This window comes from Chanodichthys erythropterus, chromosome 24, assembly GCF_024489055.1.
Source record: "Chanodichthys erythropterus isolate Z2021 chromosome 24, ASM2448905v1, whole genome shotgun sequence".
Classification (NCBI taxonomy): domain Eukaryota; kingdom Metazoa; phylum Chordata; class Actinopteri; order Cypriniformes; family Xenocyprididae; genus Chanodichthys; species Chanodichthys erythropterus.
This window is the reverse complement of record NC_090244.1, coordinates 22,461,123-22,482,650: the sequence shown is the minus strand read 5'-3', so window position 1 is coordinate 22,482,650 and position 21,528 is coordinate 22,461,123. Positions and strand designations below refer to the sequence as shown.

Here is a 21,528-nt window from a genome sequence, read left to right as displayed (position 1 = left end):
AATAATTAGCGATAATATGGTACACAACTAGTTTATATACAGAACAGTCCAACTGTAATGTATTGCAGGGATGGAGGCAGAGGGTCATTTTGGTTTGGGATTGAGAGCATCACTCACCATGTTGGCGAGGAGAGCTGTGGAATGTTCGTCGAGGCTGATGACTCCCTCCCCCAGGTGATGCCGCTTCAGCCGGTTTGAGAAGGTTCTCAGTTCTCTCTCTAGCTTGGCCCCAGAGTCCACATTTGCTAGAAGCTTCCAGAAAGGCAGCCTTAAGCAAAATATTGTATTTGTTAGGCTAGAGGTTAAACATCATAGTACATCACGGTCACTGTGATTTTGCATACCCTACCCATAAGTTATCTCTAAAATGAGTGAATAACACTGATATAGGAGCACCTAACCCTGGTTGTAAGCCTAAACCTGACATAAACTGTAAACTTGTCTCTCAAATCTGATTGGTTGATTGGAATGTTGTTCCAGGATCAACAAAGATGTTATTAAACTTAATAAACATATTTTATTTCAGCTAGTTGCCAAGGCAACATTCCAATTTTCATTTAATTTAAGTTCATGTATATGTACAGTAAAATCAATTGATCACTTTTTAGCATTTTTGACACTTTGCTTAGAAAAAGTATCTGATTCTAATAATTGGACAGATACTGCTTATAATTATAATAATAATAATAATACAAAAAAAAAAAAAAAAACTAGAGATGCATTGATGTATTGACCAATAATCGGTATTGGCAGATAAAAGCTATTATTTTCACTATTGGCCATCGGTCAATAATCAGGGATGATTATATCCCGTCAATCAAAAGGGGGGTGGAAAAACGTGTCAAACTCATACTGTGTGTGAAGAAAATCTGTCTAATGCTGAATTTGGGGCAAGTTACCACAACAATAACGCATTAACAGTTAAAAAATAGCTGTATAAAAGCAGACTCTATTTGACCCCATGAATCACCCATAGTTCCAGCCAGGGTTGCCAGGTCTGCGGTTTTCCCTACAACAAACATTATTTGTAGCGTGCCTTCCATCGAATAATCACAAAGAGCTTTGTTACTTCTGATAAGAAACTCATTTTTCAAATTCTGTCCATTTTATCATGAAATTCAAACAATATGCATTTTGACACTCTTAAATGTGACAAGATCACTGTAGTGCCTCAGTTCAAGCGGCAGCGTGGAGCACAAGTCTTTTCTTCCATATTAATACAAGTTATATCTCAAAAAACGTGCATGAACATCAGAAGGTATGTTGAAAGATACAGTAGAACTTACTAAAATACGTATGTCTCATGGAATCTCTCAAACGGTGTTTAAACCGTGGAAAGATGTCAATAAAACAGTGTCAACAATGTCACTTAACGTTGCATTTACCTCAGGAAAGTTACCCGATGTTCACATTTCATTAGTTAGCTATAAAAAACACTAAAAAAGAGCTTATTTATTGTTAATTATATATGTATGCTTTAATAAATTAGCCTTCTGAAGTGAATTGATGCGTTTGTTTAAAAAATTTCCATATATAACAAGTTATAAAGTACAATTATAAAGTTCCACCAGAAGTTGTGTCAGTTATGCTTTTTTTATAAGTTTCACAGGGAAGGTGTAAGACGTAGCGTAAGCGTTTTGTACTGCGAGAGGCATTTCACTTTCTTTCTAAGTTGAATACGGAGGATGGTCTGGCGGAAGCTAGATATTTTACTGTATAACTTGTTAAATACGGATATTTTTTCTACATAAACACATTGTTTCACTTCAGAAGGCCTTTATTAACCCCCTGGAACCGTGTGCAGTACACGTTTATGATGGATGGATGTAATTTTTTGAGCTTGTGGTTTCCGTGCACTGCCATTATGGGAGCATCAGGGTGATTATTAATATAACTCAGATTGTGTTCATCAGAAAGAAGAAAGTCATATACACCTAGGATAGCTTGAGGGTGAGTAAATCATGGGGTAATTTTCATTTTAAAGTGAACTAATCCTTTAATTGTAACCTCTAATATTAAAGTGTACCAAATGAGAGGGTTCCTTGTATAGTTTGCAGCATTATTTGGGAGAGATTATTTTCCTTAAAGGTGCTAAAGAGGATCTTTTCGTCGACTGAGAAACCAAAGACTGTTAGTGAGTTTTTTAAATGAGCGCATGCGTAGGAACAACCCCCCTCCTTCACAGCTCATTTCGAGGGAACGCCTCCCAAAACTCGTGCACGAGTATTGGAACACGAGTGTTTACCACCGGCATTCGCCGTGTCGTGTTCGTGGATTCATTATGTCGGACTCACCGCAGGTAACTCATAATCTGCAGTTGTTACTCCTGTCTCCTGACAAAAACATCGCATGCGGCGCCTGTGGAGTGTGGAAAGTTACTGGAGCGCGCAGCCACACACATCTCTCACAAGGAACGTCACGGCAGTGATTGACAAGCCAGAGGGCCAATCCGCGCACGTCTCTCACGAGGAAATTAACGGCAGTGAATGACAAGCCAGAGGGCCAATTGTTTACGCGATGATCGCGTAAACAATTGGCTAATGTTTTTAAGGCCCTACCTCATGCATAGATGATGTATATTAATATTATTACTTTCAGTGCACCTAATAAATAGTATTTTATCAGTTAGTAAAGACAGTTTCAAGTAATATTGCAAAAATGTATAAAACAAAACATCCTCTTTAGCACCTTCAAGAAAAATCACACTATCTGCATCGGCTGATATCATCCTGAATAATCAGCTTATCGGTATTGGCGGAGCGATTTAGTATCGGTGCATCTCTCTCCAAAAAAAAAAGTGCTATTGTGCATACCTAGAAATTCTAAGTTAAAAAAAAAAGATAACAAAAAAAAGGTAGAAAGAAGTAAATTTATGTTACCGTAAGACATCCATGTTTGGCAGCTCTCGTCTGGCTGTGGAGAGCTGTTGCATTGACTCCTGATGGACAGCTTTAATGTTGTGTCCAACACACACAGTGTACTGCAGTGGCATGCGCTCCATACTGGGGGGCGTCTGCAAACAGAAATTCTGTCTGCTTTCCATTCCTACATGTAGTGGGATGTTTGGGGCCACTAGAACTGACACACCTTTAAAAGAAAAAAAACAACAACACTGGATTACTAATGGTCAGCTCTGCAAATTTTAAATACCCAGTAAATCAAATTGGGAGTTTTGTTGCTTTTAGTCCATGTTTGTTAGCTGTGAAGACATCTATATGATAGTGTACTCCTAAAAGTTGACGAAATGATTTTTAACATATACAAACATTTAAAAATATTGATGACATCATCGCGCACTCAGGGGCGTCTACAAATTTTTGTCAAATCAAATGCTAAAGTCTCTTGTGCTCACCTAGGCAGCATTTATTTGATCAAAACACAGTAAAAAAACAAAAACAAAAAAAAAACAGTAATATTGTGAAATATTATTACAATTTAAAAGAAGTATTTGCAATTAAATATATTATAAAATGTAATTTATTTATGTGATGTCAAAGCTGAATGTTTCAGCATCATTACTCCAGTCTTCAGTGTCACATGATCCTTCAGAAATCATTCTAATTTGATGATTTGGCACCCAAGAAACATTTTTTTCTTATTATCAATGTTGAAAACAGTTGTGCTGCTTAATGTGTTTGTGGAAACCATGATCATTTTTTTTTCAGAAAAAGATTTGATGTGTCTTTGCTGAATAAAAGTATTAATTTATTTAAAAAAAAAAAAAAACTTCTGAGAGGTAGTGTGTCCCGCCATAACTTCCTGTTTCAATAGGAAAAATACATCAACGCAAAAAGAAAAGTTCACTCATAAGTCATTTCATTGGAACTAAAATACTGAACAGACATTTTGAGTTCAAAATTCAATACACGCATGAGACACTGCTGAGACGTCAGGTGATTTCAGATCACACGTTTACTCCTTTAACACTAGAAGTCCCAGAGAGCAGCCATTTGGCTTTTCTACCTATAAAACCCGCAGGACAGCCGATGGGCTGGATGTCTTTAGGCTAATATCCTTAATCAGCTGTGAACAGTTGCTTTTGTTATGTAAACAATGTGGGGCCATGCTGAGCCACTTCAAGGAAACTTGTGTTTCACTTTGCCATCTTAGGGAGAAATCAACACACATGTTTTTTTTTCCTTTGTTGCTGAGATCTATTGATAAAAATAGTACAAAATAAAAAAAAGAAACCAACCATTTGTACACATATTTACAAATAATATTAAAAAGTGAGTGAGTACATTCCAGCAATCACTCACAATCCTGGCACTGCCTGGCAATATATTATAAATACATTTTGTATATATTCATTATATATTAATCTTATATTTGACATACATCATAAGTCCATTTTTAAAAGTGTTTGAAAGATGGGTTCAAGTGTACTACAAGTGGTAACTAAATACATTTTTCTATACAGAGATAGTATGTTAAAGCAAATTTTAGTTCAAATTCATGGTGTCTCAAAATAGCACAGTTGAGTACACTTAGATGTTCTTAAGATTATCTTAAGAAGTACTAAAGAAGAGCTTTTAGTATATTAAGTACAAAATAAGTGCACGGAAATAGAGCACTGGACATTATGGAAGTGTAAAAGTGTACTAAAATAAAGAGTATTTTACTGCACTTTTTTTCACCTGGGTAGACACTCCAACACTTTCCGTTTGCATTAAGATTATTTTTATTACCACACTGGCAGATATTGATCATTTTACTTAAGTAAAATGCACTTAATTTAGATCCCCCCAGGAAACAAGACTAAATATCATATATAATTTTCTCATATAGAAAATCCATCTTGATTTAAGATTTTTTTTTTTTAAATCTACTTTAAATAGGATAAAAAAAATACTTAGTATGAAAAGCATTTTTGCAGTGTGAATGAGTGAACTTTTTAAACATCACTTGCACTCCCTCATTTCAGGGTTAACATACTCAGAGTTTTCACTTAACCTCCTTTCTGAAACCGGCCCAAGTTCTCTGCTTTTAGCAGCCCTCCCTCCCCCACACATACAAACAAGCCACAAGCAACCATTCACACACACACCCCCAACCCCCCTGCAGATTGCTCAGGTAATGACCATATTTACACATGAATTGATGCTAATGATAGCCAAAAGACTAGCCAGTTAGCATCCACTTGGCTAAAGGAGGGTTACAAATCTCTGGGACTTCTAGTGTTAACTCCATTCGTGACTCTGTGTGAATGGCAGACACAGCATGAACGAAACCAAATACCATCTTTCGACCTACTCCAGTAAAGCAGCCTTTACAGCCTGATGTATCATGGAAATTTTGGGCCTGGGACGTTCGGAACAGGAAACATTGGAATTTATAATTGAATCTTTATATTTTTAAAGCTTTTTGAGAAAGTGGGTGGTATGTGGGGGCTGCTTCTGATGTCTTTCTGCACCTGAAAAGTTGAGATTATGTGAAGCAGATAATTATGTCCGCAGATGTAGCTGCCCTCCCTGGAATTCTTCCTGCTTCTCAGATTTCACCACCATGTCAATGTACCCCAGTGTAGACACACACAGCGCCTTCCATCCAACTGGCCTCTCATCTAACCAAGCCGATTCAACCCACAAACAAACGAAACAATACATCTTAAGAAATATTGTCCTGCGATCATTTCAGAAGTTAGCACATTTTTTATTATTCCGATGTGATGTGATTCAAAAGAAATAGACTTATAATCATTTTGACCTGTAATTAATCAGTTATTGATTCTTTAAACTTGATAAATGACACCATTCCGTGGGTCTATATAGAAAAGCACCAACAATATTACATTAAAGTGTTAGTTCACCCCAAAATAAAAATCACTCAAGACGAGTAAATCATCCTAGGTGTATATGACTTTTTCTTTAGTCAAACACAATCAGAGTTATATTAAAAAATATTCTGGCTCTTCCAAGCTTTATAATGGGAATGAAGGGGGTGTGAGATTTTGAAGGCAAAAAAAGTGCATCCATACGGCTTCAGGGGGTTAATAAAGGTCTTCTGAAGCGAACTTTATGAACTAGAATCACTGGCTTCCGTACGCGAGTCAATTCCGGCGGAAGGGTGAACTGTGACCTGATGCATGATGTATTGAGGAAAATGTGGAAGCGTAGAGGATGGAGCAAAACAAAACACCGGTCACGAATTAGAAGTCTAAAAACAGAATTTTTAAAGAGAAATGTTGGAAGAGCTTGAATTTGTTGCCCAGCTCTATTTGTTTGAAGCGCAAGCGGCGTCTATTCTCACCTAAGCTTAAGGCCCCGGTATACTTCAAACGAAATCGAAGAAAGAACTGATGTTACGTCATTTCGAACAAAATCAGGCCAAAACGAAGTTCGTTTTGTGTTCTTTTTGGAAGTTTGAAACAGCTTGCCAAGGCAAACTTTCAGGAAAAGTTCGTTCCAGCACCAAAACACCTTAGTACTACCATTGGTCAGTTACAATAACGTAACAGGAGGTGTGTGCTGAGGCTCCGCCTTCACTCGCGTGGACCGCGTCTCTGATTCATTTGATCTGTTGAGTTCAGTAAGGTAAGATCTCCGCGAGTGAAAACATGAACACACTGGAGGGCTGCTTTATAGTACAAAATGAAGTTGTGCTTGTAAACAAATGAGGCACTAACACTGCTTTTCATGATTGATACTGTAAAGCTGCTTGATTTTAAGCAATCTATTGAAGAAAGTGCTTTATGAAGACATGACGTGACTGGAGTGCTACTTTGCAGAGCTCGTGCTAACATTCCCATGCTGTTATGATCAGATGCTTTTCTTATGCTTTCTATAATAAATGCTTTCTGTTTTCAATTTTGTTGTGTTTATTTTGTTACTGAGAAGAAAATGCATGGCACATATTTACATATTCATCCAAGGGTCGCTTTCAGCAGTGTTGGCGGCGTCAGATGTTCGTTTACAGTATATCGTTGGGCACGAATTTCAAACTTAGTTTTACCCCTAAACGAAGAACGAAAAAGAAGTTAGTTTGAGCCTTTACGCTACTCCTACATCCTACGTCATACGCCGGAATTTTACTCTCTTGTGAACGTGTGGACCGACTTTACTGGAAGCAAGTTATTACAGTCTATAAAGTTATAAATATGGATATTTTTCTTACAAAAACCCATCGCTGAAAGAAGATAGTCATATACACCTAGGATGGCTTGAGGGTGAGTAAATTATGGGATAACTATAATGAATTAACCATTTAAGCCTACATTAAATCAGAAAAAAAACTTTTTTTTTTTTAAATGGAACAGTTTATTGAACCTTTAGACAAAATATAATAAAGTCTAAAATACTCTGTTGACTGTAATATTTGATACATCAGGGTTTTATTCAGAGGCCCAAAATAAGTAAAAATATGCAATTTGGTAGACTGGGTAAACCCAGCCTGCCGGTGATTTGATTTCGTCTGGCAACTCAGTCTGGAAACCCGTACATTCATTTCTACTGCTTCTCTTACACTTTTGCGGGAACCAATCACAGACTGGCTTTATCCACCTTGCTCGCTATTGGCGGGTATAACACGATGACGATAGAGAAGTGACGGCAAGCACGACTGTCAATCCAATTCCTTCTAACCTCTCGATGATGCTGAATGACTTCTTTAGTTTAGCAAACAAATTGCTCGAGTGGGTGTAAATATCGATCACTTTCATGTTTTTTTGCACAACCTGCAAAAATCGCTCGATGCCATTGCTGCTTCTGCAAACCGCTGATCAATGCTACAAACTAAACGTGTCTGGAGTTTTCGCGTCGCTCTGCAAAGTACGTCACCCGGATCATTGATCTGATTGGTTGAAGGACTATCCAATTGCGTGAATAATGCTCGTTGATCACGCCTCTTGTGCAGTAGAGAATACATAGCAAACTCCCCAGACCAGTGTTCAGTTTTAAATTGAGCATTGGTCTGGTGATAGCCAGACAAGAAATTTGGTGCAGTTGCTGATATTTATATGGCCAAAAAGTAAGCTGAAATTCTGATAGCTTGTAATGTAAATTAATCAGTCAGATCTTTATAACAGTATAACAGACTACTTACATAAAAATGCATATAAATATCAGTTGTCACTCAATATCTCCCAATAATCTTGTCCCCTTGGAATTATAAGGTTCTATCTGAAATTTGGTCAAAATTGAGTTATTCACATATTCATATTCTATGACAACTTATTTAAATTATGTGATGTTTCTTTTTTTAAATGTTGGTACTTTACAAATACATTTTGGTACTTTTTTTAGAAAAAGGTTCTATCTACAAAGTCACAGTCTAACCTGGTTCTATAAGGTTCTATCTGCGTGAGCCAATCAGCACTTCGAATGCACACACGAGGACCAATCAGGATCAGCATTCTATCATGTCGCCGCGATAGCGGAAGAGAGCACAGAAAAACACTAAAGGTGCGTCCCAATTCCATACTTATGCACTATTCTATGACGTTTTTAAGTATAAATAGTGCGAGTAGTGCGTTCACACTGAAAATTCCAAAAAGAAAAAGTGCACTTTAAATACCCGGATGATGCATTTAATTAACGGAAAAAATGAAGTGTGGAATGTTGGAACTGTCGCAGCTTTAATTACGTAGTGGAGGGGGAGGGGTTATCAAACTCCGATGTTAAATGACAAAATAACCTTATACAATTCACGCACTACATGGATGAGTGCATAGTGCACAAGTACATAGTGTATAAGTGCATAGTGTATAGTGCGTCATTTGGGACGCAACTTAAATCAGTGAAGAGAAGACTAAATAATTTCACACAACGCGATGTTTATTAGAAACCTCATGATGGACTATGTTATTTAGGATCTTGTCAATGACAGTAGCCCAAATTCCAGGGAATTACAGACTTTTTGTGTGTTTTGCTGTATCTGTTTGCTGAGGAGTTGTTTTCAGTTAGACACCACCCTAGCCAGCAGCACTATTAAGAGGATAGGTCCGGTTTTTGTAGTCTATTTGCTTATTTCCAGTCATATCATTGTCATATTAGGGAAAGTTATGTATATATTAGGTTATGTTTTAACCTTGATCCATCCTGTGTGCTTGAATTGAGTTGTATAGCTATAAAGCTCTACGCTATGGCATGCTGGATTAAAGTGTATACTACATTAAGTGAGATGAAATATTAAATTTTACATTGTTGGTAAAAACTGAGTTGTTGCATAGTTGAAGTAATTTAAATGTGAAATATCTTTTAATAATATATAGTCAGTGAAACATTTTTCAGTGTTTATTAAACACCTGTTAAACACTTTTGCTGAGACATTGCCTGTTTTCTTGCAGTTTTTTAGTCTTAAAATGTCTTTTACAATATTAAGTATGGAAGAGAATTAGGGCCAAGCAATAATAAAAAAAAAAACATCTCGAGATTAAAGTTGTTAAATTTCGAGAAAAAAGTTGTTAAATTACGAGAACAAATTTGTTAAATTATGAGAAAAAAATCGTAATTTAACAAATTTGTTCTCTTAATTTAACAATTTTTTTGTCATAATTTAATGACTTTATTCTCAACAATTTATCTCAACATTTTTCTCAAAATTTAACGAGTCTTTTCTCGTAATTTAACGAGTTTATTCTCAACATTTAATTTCGGCTTTTTTTTCTCGAAATTAAACAACTTTAATGTCGAGATGGTTTTATTTTTTTATTATTGCTTGGCCCTAATCCTCTTCCGTAATTAAGCCCCAAAGGTCAAATAGTCAATAATTGAACTGATGGGGTTTTAATTACAACAATAAACGTTAGCATGTTATTTCAGAAATACTGATGTCTAGAGAGAAAGACATTTACCTGTCTCACTTTCTGTGGAATAAAGTCCAGGTCAGATGTATTACAGTAGCTGTTTTCTGTTTAAACAAAAGGAAAATTAAACTTAAATGGTTCCTGCAATAATGTGTTGAATATTCATATTCCTACCTAAATTTAACATCTGCATTGGAGAAAAGTTTATGCTTAACTTGATCAAGAAAAAGTTATTCATTTAAAATATGAAATAAATGTCAGAAAAACAATTACATTTAGCTTTCTCATGCACGTCAACATATTGTTACAACACTAATTTTATGTTTTAAAACAAATTATAAGCAAACTGTTTGTGTTTCTTGAAAATTATTGCTTCAATTAATTTTTTGGCAGATAGAACCTTATAATTCAAAGCAAAAATTTTTTTTTTTTTTTTTTTTTTTTTTTTTAGAATTAGAAGCTTCTATCTGCATTTGAACAGTTCCAAAAATCCCCACTTACAAATTTTGAAGATTTTGATATTGTATATTTAGAATACATTTAGGGTCCCTGTCATTTTCATGTTTGAAAGAAACTTGTTCCCCAAATAGTTTTTGCTAAATGGAAACTGCTCAGAACGCAGATAGAACATTATAATTCCAAGGGGACAATATGTCTTAATAAGATGATATTGATGCTTAGTTGGTCAAAACTCTGTAGCTTTAATTGTGGGGGACAAAACCTAAAATTCAATGCAAACAATGAGTGAAAGACAAACAAATAAGTGTTCCTCAAAAGCCTAATGTATCATATTTTTTATCATGATTTGTCTAAAAAATGATGCATGAATAATCAACCTACTTTGCTTGTCCAGTAAGTGTTCATCTTGAAATATTACTATATAATATGAGTTATTCTTATGTTTACTTAAAAATCAGTAAAAATTTCACAGCAAAAAGACACGTGAGCCACGAGCTGAAGGTGGACATTTTGTAGAATTATACTAAAAGGCCTTTTAACTGCTAAAAAACAATCAGTTAGATGACAGAAGGCATGTAAAAAAACGACGTTATAGGGTTAACAGTTAGACATAGCATGTACAATAATGCTTTATGTAAAATAATTTGATAATTTGACAATGTCATTTTTTGGGGGGACAATTTAGACTCAATTTAGACATATATACAAAGTTTCCAAGTTTGCATAAATGGTGAAATGGGAAAATGTAAAAAATGTGTGTTTTTTTGTACAATAGCTTGTCAACATTGTAATATGTGTAAAAATTGTGGTAACAGGTGGGCATCAAGTAAATAAAAAATGTAATGCTGTTAATATTTTTTAATTACTTTTAAATTGCTAGTACAATTGCTAGTACAAATAGTTACAAACTGGCACTGCGTTCATTCCGTAAGTTGAATTGGGAAGGCGTGGGACATACAGCGTAAGCTTTTTGAAGAATACGGAAAGCGGAAGCATTTATATAGGCAAATATTTGTGTTTATAAAGCATATACGGTTGTATTTTTTTCGAAAATGACCGATCGTTTCTCTAGATAAGACCCTTATTCCTCATCTGGTAATGTTTAAAGCTCTTTGAAGCTGCAGTGAAACTGTAATTTTGACCTTCAACAATTTAGAGGTTATTGAAGTCCACTATAAGGAGAAAAATCCTGCAATGTTTTCATCAAAAACCTTAATTTCTTTTCGACTGATGAAAGAAAGACATAAACATCTTGGATGACATGGGGGTGAGTAAATTATCAGGAAAAGTTTATTTGAACGTGAACTAATCCTTTAAGCAGACAGTCTACTAATACACTAATGAGAGAATATCTAAAGTGGACCATCGATATTTTCTTACATACTGCAGTAATCTTTGCTTTAATCATAACTTTGATTTTTTTTTTTTTTTTTTACAGTGTAGTAAATAGTTTATATAACATTTCTAATAGTTCTTACATAAAAAAAAATGGGATTTGTACCCAAAAAGCTTAAATAAAACTAATAAATAAAGCTTGAACAAAACTAAGCATGTTATGCTTGTTCCTACATTAAATAGACAAATGAAATCTAAATGGGTTGCCTACCTCAATATTCTCAGATGATTATTTGCACATTAATATTAATATTTCTTCTTGAACTGTGTAAAACCCAGTTACCGACTCTGAATGGAATTTTGTTCCCCATCAAAAGTTATTGTCTCGTTAGTTTCCTTTTCCCTTTTATACTGAGAGACTCAGAGAGAAACCTCTCTTAAATAAGATAGATTATTTGGCAAACTTTACCAGTTCCCTCTATTTATCACTGCAGATTAGACTTGGAGAGATATGAAGGTTGCTGTCGTGGCTAGTGTTTATAAATAATAGCGTGTAAGGGTGTAAGGTCTGCTAAGTATCGTACCTGCCAGAGACTTTGCCAAGTGAAGGAAAGAAGCCAGACTGTTCGGCATAAGATTTTGCATATGTTTTCTTAAAGGGCCAGTTCATGCAGAAATGAAAATTCTGTCATCATTTACTCACCAACATGTCGTTCCAAACATGTAAGGCTTTCTTTCTTCTGTAGAATGCAAAATATATATATAAAAAATGTTAAAAACTACATGTTTATTTTTTTCATCCTATCTGTAATTATCCTTCTATCAAATTATATGATACACTTTTATTATTAATTGACACAATTTATATGAAATAGCCCTAAGCATTTGCAAGAATCATTCATTTATTGTTAAAAAATTGTTCCACTCTCTGCTCCCATCCAGGCCATATTAGGTGAAAAAAAAAGTGAGATGGGTTGCTGTTATTCATCTTTGCTTTAAAGACAGAGTGGAAAATATTTCAGGAAAGCTGGTAGTAGTTACCGTGGGGAATTATTCTAAAAATAAGAGGCTGCTCCCCCTCTTTTTCAACTTCTGTAGAACCCACCTTGCTCATAACTCAAGCCAAAAGTCTCTTAAACGTCAGCAAATGACAGTTATTTATTCCCCTCTGTGCAGATTCCATGTTATACACACCTTAAGAAAGGGGCCTCCAAGCTTTTGAAGAGTAAAACTCAAAGCGTCTGAACTCTGGACGCATACAACATTTTTTACTTTGATTGCCAATCAACATGACTTCAGTCTAGAGCTGCACCATTCTGGATAAATTGAGAATCACTCAATTTATTTATTTTTAAATTAGAGTAAAACTAACCTTGTCTCAAGATGGTTTAATTACAGCTCACATTCACTATTAGTTAGTGGATGAACATTCACGATTCTCCCATGATTCTGAATAGACAACTTAACAAAATAACGATATTTACTAGAGATTTTGACAAAATGTTAATTGCTTCAGTCCATTTAAAAAATTAAATTAATTTGAATTGATTATTTTTTTTAAAAATCAGGTTGAATGTATGATTCAATGACTCACCCATAAAGACTTCACTTGATTTAGAGTTTTTGAACGAATCTCTTGAATTAATGATTTGTTGATGAATACTTATTAACAGTCACTTGTATATAGAATTTTTTGTAAAAATTGTATAGGGTCACAAACGACCCGAGGTGTGTATGAGTGTATATATATTTTTATGCACAACAATAATTTAATCTTAGATGATGGAATACGTGCAATTCACCTTTATTCCACAAGGTGGCAGTGTCTGATACACAATGTTGAAGTGACGACTCATTCAGACAGAAAACGAAATAATAATAACAACATGAAATGGCTCAGCGATTTACTGAAAAACAAGTACTGAACGCAATCAAATATGACTGTAACTGTTACTGGATGGATCTGGTGAAGCTGTTAGCGATAGAAATGTTGATTTTAAAGATTTTGAAAATTATATAGTTTTGAGAATACGTTTGAGATCGCGAATGGGCTCATATTCGTGACCTCAAACATAAAACTAGCCCATTATTTGCTGAATTTACTGGGAAATGAGCTCTGATGAGGACAGTGGTGATGGCATAAAACATCTGCTCAAACTGAGCCCTTTCAAGTTCCAAAAGGTAACAAAATACGATTTATTTTATTCTTCTGTAATTTTTTCTCTAATATCAGAGGAGTTATATTATATTATGTTATAATATATTATATTATCACCACAGGTAGAGATCCTTCCATGTTAGATATTGATCCGGGTCGATAACGACCCGAATATGTAAGAATGATTGGCGAAACAGTCATGCATTTAAGGGTTAAATACAATTTTCTACCCAAGTCCTGGTTTAAGCCTTTTGGGTTATTTTTCCAGTGTTTGGGTAGTTTTTGTGTTACCCAGATTGTGGGTCAGACGAGTTATTTATCGTAGTTTTTTTGCAACCTCTTCAGGAGAGAGCAGTGAAGCTCCGTCAAATTGGTGCATGTATTTGGTAAAAAACAGGTTTGTGTACATTTTATTTTATCTAAAAATTCGTTATTGTTCTGAATATCGTTTAATTTTATGCAAAGCAACATACAGGGGTGCAATGTGAATCACCTAAACAAGTGTTGCATCGGTCTTTTCGCATGATAGAAACGCCTGATGCCTTGCATAAAATTTTATGATTTGATTCAAAAAGATACAGAATATAAATACGTAGAATAATAAAATATGTACTCAAAGCTGTACACTGATTATTTATGGACAGATTATGGAGCCAGTCACAGTATTTTTCGGCTATGAGTGAAACGCAGTGCGGCAGTCTGAAGTTATTGGTTTGCCCGACGAACACGAGCCATCTCCGGCATGAGATCTAGTGCCATTATGGTGGAAACAGGACAACAGGGACTGGTTGATTATACTTCTAAATATTAAATTTTTACTTATAATATTTGTTAAACAAACTTAAATGTAGGCAATATATATTAAAAACTATTTAAAATATGATATACTATAAAATATGATAAAAAATAAAGGAACTATTATGCAAACCAGTGGTTGTGTGCAGTATTATGCTGGGTTAAATCAATCCATAATGCTGGGTTAAATAAACAACCAAATTAGCTTGGTAAAATTAACCCAACATGTGTTCTGTCCTATATTTACCCAGCCCTTGGGTTAAAAACAACCCAAATTGGGTTGTTTTTAACCCATTGCTTTTTAGAGTGTAAGCTAGCAAGTATATACATTATCAACCACCCACAAAACCCAAGCAACCGCATAGTCAAATGCTTGAGCTTCAGTCCTATTTTGTTCCATTTTCAAGTTATCGAAACTAAAACTATTGTATCATTCACAAATGTCTGATTTTGATTTGCCAAATACAAAATGTAAACATGCAAGTGTAATTTTGTTGAAAACAATATGTTGCTGCCACCATTTAAATTTCTATATTTCAACAATGAATAGTAGAAACATATACTGTACACACACACACACACACACACACACACACATATATACATATGTACAGGATATATGGCTCATCATTAGCGTATAGCTGGCCAAGCTAACACATGAACAAGGAAGGACAATCATTACTTGGAAACTAGCAAAATCTAAATATGTCCCCGTCTCTTTAAGAGACGATTCGGTCATCGTTTTGGACTGGACATAACTTGCCTGGACACTTCAATAATGTCTCTCATCAACAAAGTGGACAAAGCTATTTGACAGACATCGCATGACCGAATCCCCACATCACCAACCTGTTTACCACTATCTGATTTCAAGGCCTAAATGTAAATATACAGTTCTGAAAAGTTTACCTTTGGGTTTGCCTTGGGTCACCAGGGGCTCGTTTTACAGGCCTGCACAACAACATGCCTTTTGGCTGCAGAGCGGCAACTCAGGAAAAACAATTATATCCATTATCAACACATCGCCGACCAATAGAAGCTGAGAGCTGCGGCCACAGGCAGCTGCTGGGTCGCCTTACAAATCTGAGCCAACATGACTGTCATTGTTATGCCACTGGGCATTATATACCATGATATGTCTCTGGTAACTTGGCAACGCAAGACAGCTGCATTGGCAGGAAGCTCAACATTTCTGTCTTAAAAGTGAGCCGATTGGAAAGGGGCTTGGGAGGTATCTCCAAAATCAAGGCCGTCCTCTAGCGAGGTGGAAAAGGGATTAAAATCATACGACTGTTTCGGTTAAACTGCTCACGGCGTTACATAACTCTTGCTGGGCCTGTGCAAATAATGATCTAGGAAATCATAAAAGGCCTTTGTTTGTGTCACATGATGAATATTATGTCCTTAGCTGATGGCATGCCCTTTCGCTTTAATCTAATTCTGTTCAGCCGTCTGGGACGCAGATTACCCCTTTCACCTTTCAGCTGCTGAAAGCTCACACACAAAGTTGGAAGACACCGAAGTGGGTGCAAACAATGAGCCTGCACGAAAAAAGCAGCGTGACTGTGTTGAGTAAATCGAGTTATTAATTGCTGGATTGTGTGCGGGTGACGAGGTGCTGTGTGAGAGTGTCTCGGCTTTGAGTTGTAACCGTGTTTAGAGACCAGCTGCTCACCCACACAAGCCTCTCATTACAAGAGTGGTGGTCCGAAGGGGTCATTGCAACACCCCTTCGGCGACGTTTTTAACCATTTACTGAACATATATCAAACCTAGTACAAAACACAAGAAGTAGTATGTTTGCACCATGAATGTAAGTACAGTGGCAGCTGTTTACCAACAGTGTTGGGCAATGTTATTACCAGTGTTGGGGGTAATGCATTACAAGTAATGTGAGTTACGTAATCTGATTACTTTTTTCAAGTAACTAACATAACCCATTGCTTTTAAATTTATAAAATATCTATTACTTTTTCAAATAAGTAACACACGTTACTTTTGTTTTCCCATGGTTTGAACTGCGCCCTCTACTGTACAGGCGTGAATTTGCATTTCCTTCAGCCTGAGGCTTATTTATTTCACTTTTGGTGTGAAAGGGCTTTTACATTTGCCAAAAAATAACTTTTTTGTTATTGAAAAACAAACAAGCAAGCCTAGCCCAGGTGAGAAAAAGTAACTCAAAAGTAATGTAACACATTGCTTTCCATAAAAACTATGTAATGCGACTAGTTACTTTTTTAGGGAGTAAGACAATATTGTAAAGAAGGAAAAATATATTTGCGTCCACACCAACGAACAACAACGGTCTGTTTATTCTAAGCCTGTGCGTTGCGGTTTCAAAGTGTGCACAACATGTTTTTGCTGTTCTTGTTGCATTTACACAGCTTTAACCAGCAGATGTCCTCAGCATGCTATGTTTCGAGTGAATAGCTAGTGTAATCGTTCTGATCTAACAGTAAATTTAGCTGACAAAGTCAATATAGTGCGATAAAAACAATGCCTAGTCTTTTTCACTGCAACTTCAAAGGAAGCAAGACAATGTTGTCGAAACTAGCACTAGATATCTGAGGTAATTTTACTTTACACTGTTTGCTAGCCTGGCATAATGATCTCATCGTTAATACTTCTCACCGTTATTTCCGAGGGTATGGCCGATTGTTTTCCATATATCCATTTTCTTTCAAGTACCCTCGAAAAGGGGGGTTGCCTTGTCAAACAGTAGTGTTTTTTTCTGGACCTCGGCGATTAAATTCTCCACAATGTCGCCTGCCATTTTAAATGTGCGAGACCTTAAAATTAGATCGGATACTGATTGTTTTATCATCCAACAGCTGGGAAAAAAAAAAAAATTCTGAAAGTGTTCCCAACAATATCATTTCTCTATTGTTATCGTTTTAGCTGTGGTGTGGACTCTGCTATTCTTTTATATTTAGAATGATTTTTAGAACTATATCTTTATTGTTATCTTTATAGTAATCATTTTTGGTGTAAAGAGGCATTAATGCATTACTTTTAAAAATATCTTTACCTGACACTGGTTTGTGTTTTCTTGGTTTTGTCGGTTTTACCAGCAGTAATTTGCAAAGGTGGGACTGCTACAAAGTACTATTGGGATCCACTGAAATGCTTTGTTTTTGTTGTTGTTTCAGTTTAGTTTAAGTTGTTTTTACCAGCAGTTACAGTGCATCTGGAAAGTGTTCACAGCGCTTCACTTTTTCCACATTTTGTTATGTTACAGCCTTATTCCATAAAGCATTAAATTCATTATTTTCCTCAAAATACTACAAACAGTACCCCATAATGGAATCTTTGTTTTGTTTGAAATCTTTGGAAATGTATTAAAATAAAAACAAACAAAAAAAACACAGGTACATAAGTATTCACAGCCTTTGCTCAATACTTTGTTGAAGCACCTTTGGCACCAATTACAGACTCAAGTCCTTTTGAGTATGATGCTACAAGCTTGACAGACCTATTTTTGGGCAGTTTATCTTATTCTTTTTTGCAGGACCTCTCAAGCTCCATCAGGATGGATGGGGAGCGTCAGTGCACAGCTACTTTTAGATCTCTCCAGAGATGTTAAAGGGTTAAAGTCTGGGCTCTGGCTGGGCCACTCAAGGACATTCACAGAGTTGTCCCATAGCCACTCCTTTGTTATCTTGGCTGTGTGCTTAGAGATATTGTCCTGTTGGACGATGAAGCTTCGCACCAGTCTGAGGTCCAGAGCGCTCTGGAGCAGGTTTTCATCAAGGATGTCTCTGTACATTGCTGCATTCCTCTGAACATTCCCTCGATCCTGACTAGTCTCCCAGTTCCTGCTGCTGAATAACAGCCCCACAGCATGATGCTGCCACTACTGTAGGGATGGTATTGGCCAGGTGCCTGGTTTCCTCCAAACATGACACTTGCTATTCAGGCCAAAGAGTTAAATCTTTGTTTGATCAGACCAGAGAATTTTGTTTCTCATGGTCTGAAAGTCCTCCAGGCGGGCTGTCATGTGTCCTTTACTGAGGAGTGGCTTCCCTCTGGCCACTCTACCATACAGGCCTGATTGGTGGAGTGCTGCAGAGATGGTTGTTCTTCTGGAAGGTTCTTCTCTCTCCACAGAGAAATGATGGAGCTCTGTCAGAGTGACCATCGGGTTCTTGGTCACCTCTCTGACTAAGGCCCTTCTCCCCTGATTGCTCAGTTTTCTGCTCTAGGAAGAGTCCTGGTGGTTCCAAACTTCTTCCATATATGGATGATGGTGGCCACTGTGCTCATTGGAACCTTCAATGCTGCAGAATTGTTTCCGTACCCTTCCCTAGATGTGTGCCTCAATACTATCCTGTCTCAGAGGTCTACAGACAATTCCTTGGACTTCAATGCTTGGTTTGTGCTCTGACATCCACTGTTAACTGTGGGATATAGACTGATGTGTGCCTTTCCAAATCATGTCCAATCAACTGAATTTACCACTCCAAGTAGACTCCAATCAAGTTGTAGAAACATCTCACGGATGATCAGTGGAAACAGGATGCACCTGAGCTCAATTTTGAGTGTCATGGCAAAGGTTGTGAATACTTACGTACATGTGATTTTTTTTGTTTTTTATTTTTAATAAATTTGCAAAGGTTCAACAAACTTCTTTCACGTTGATATTATGGGGTATTGTTTGTAGAATTTTTAGGAAAATAATTTAATCCCTTTTGGAGTAAGGCTGTAACATAAAATGTGGAAAAAGCTCAGCGCTGTGAATACTTGGATTCATTTTAGGCATTTTTAAAAAGAATAATTAAAAAAATAATTAAATAAAAGAAAAATTACAGACCACTCATTTGACATCTGTTTCACCAATCCGGTCTTGAGCGTCAGATGCATAATATATAGCTCAAGAATCATTTAATTCATTGTTCAAAGTTAATTCATTAATTGATTAATGCAACATTGACGTCAATTAGAATTATTTTATTTCATTTTTTATTATTCAACTCATGGAACTTAGCACTTTATGGAACACAGCTTGGGAACTCCTTCGTCTTAAAGTGATTGACGAAGTGTTGTAGTGATGGGTTGTGACAGGACCACCCATCTTTACACAGGTAATCTGAGGGTCTTCACAAGGGGCCATGAGGCTCTTCGTCACTTTCTTGACCTTACAGATTCTTAGAATACCACATTTAGCCAGATGGTCAATTCTAGGAAGAGTCCTGGTGGTTTCAAACTTCCTTCACATGTCAATAATGAGACATGCATCTGGGAAGCTTGAATTTTATAGCTTTTTCCAGCTTGAGGCATTGACGTGGTGCTATACTAAAGGTCGACGGTGGTTCTGGTTTCTGCTGTGTGATTGAATATTGTGTCCAGATGTTAATTGTACATATCAACAACCGGTGATTAATGATAGTGATTTACGTTTCACAAATCTTAAAACACAAAGTGTCTAATTTTGAGACTCCCTGACAGATTAATTGATGATTGGTTAAACTGATTCAAACCAGAAACTATTGTTCAAACAATTGTTCATTAAAGTCATTTTGTCATGAATCGGAGTGCACTATAAATAATAATAATAATAAGGCAGCACACTAAGTAAAACTAGTATATTTTCATAGCAATAGAAGCTATTTAAACCATGTAAAGGCATCAGACTTTTGCGATAAGAGTAATTAGTTATTAGATGCTATCTATACTTTATATTGGCAGATACTATTTGCACCTCAGTATTTTTGTACATTAACAGGATGCAATAATATCATAGAGTGTAAATGATTCTATTTATTAAAATGGATGCTGCCTTATATGGAGAATAAAAACCCTCTCTACACCTTCCCCTAACCCTACTCAATAACCATTTTTAATATTATTAAACACTTGTTCACAGTTTATTTCCACGTTTAGAACATTATTTCAATTTTCACTGAAAATAAATGCGATTCGGCAAAAGGCAGATTTGAACCTGCGTCATTTTGAATGCTAGGTTTGCAAGCCTTACTCACTACTGCTGTGCCACTGAAGACATTGAATTCTATGTGGGCCGGGGACACTATTTTCACTTAGTGTAAATAAACACTCTGTGATAAGAAATTCTGCTTTGGAAATGCAGGTTTAAAAACATGCTCAATGAATTTGCCAAATAAGGATCTTAAGACTTATTAAATATATTGAATGAATATGAAAATTTAGTCTATTAATATTATAAATAGGGATGCATGAGATTAATTCAAAATCTTTAAAGGTGCCATCGAACATTTAAACCATTTATTTGGATGTTTACATTTGATTCTGAATGAGTTTGAGGCTATGGTCTGTGGCTAACGGCTAATGCTAAACTGTTGGAGAGATTTATAAAGAATGAAGTTGTGTTTATGAATTATACAGACTGCAAGTGTTTAATAATGAAAATAGCGACGGCTCTTGTCTCCGTGAATACAGTAAGAAACAATGGTAACTTTAACCACATTTAACAGTACATTAGCAACATGCTAACGAAACATTTAGAAAGACAATTCACAAATATCACTTAAAATATCATGATATCATGGATCATGTCAGTTATTATCGCTCCATCTGCCATTGTTTGCTATTGTCCTTGCTTGCTTACCTAGTCTGAATATTTCAGCTGTGCACAGATCCAGACGTTCTGCCCTTGTGTAATGCCTTTCATAATGTTGGGAACATGGGCTGGCATATGCAAATATTGGGGGCGTACATATGAATGATCCCGACTGTTACGTGACAGTCGGTGTTATGTTGAGATTCGCCTGTTCTTCGGAGGTCTTTTAAACAAATGAGATTTATATAAGAAGGAGGAAACAATGGAGTCTGAGACTCACTGTATGTCATTTCCATGTACTGAACTCTTGTTATTCATCTATGATGAGGTAAATTCAATTTTTGAATCTAGGGCACCTTTAAAGTTTTAAATTTTTCTTACAAAAAAAAAAAAAAAAAAAAAAAAAACATCGATTCACTTCAGAAGACCTTTATTAAACCCCTGGAGCTGTGTGGATTACTTTATGATGGATGGATGCACTTTTTGGGGGGCTTCAAAATCTTG

General features: G+C 36.0%; 1 protein-coding gene across 1 annotated transcript in view; it reads right to left on the bottom strand.

Moving 5' to 3' along the window:
• Positions 1-21,528, bottom strand: part of si:ch211-236l14.4 (SITS-binding protein) — a 47,322-nt gene that overhangs the window by 22,578 nt on the left and 3,216 nt on the right. Inside the window, exons 3-4 of the mRNA XM_067380415.1 lie at positions 2,880-3,087; positions 118-268 (exon numbers count right to left, since the gene is read on the bottom strand). Coding sequence (XP_067236516.1) covers positions 118-268; positions 2,880-3,087 — 359 coding nt within the window. The remainder of the gene's footprint in view (positions 1-117; positions 269-2,879; positions 3,088-21,528) is intronic.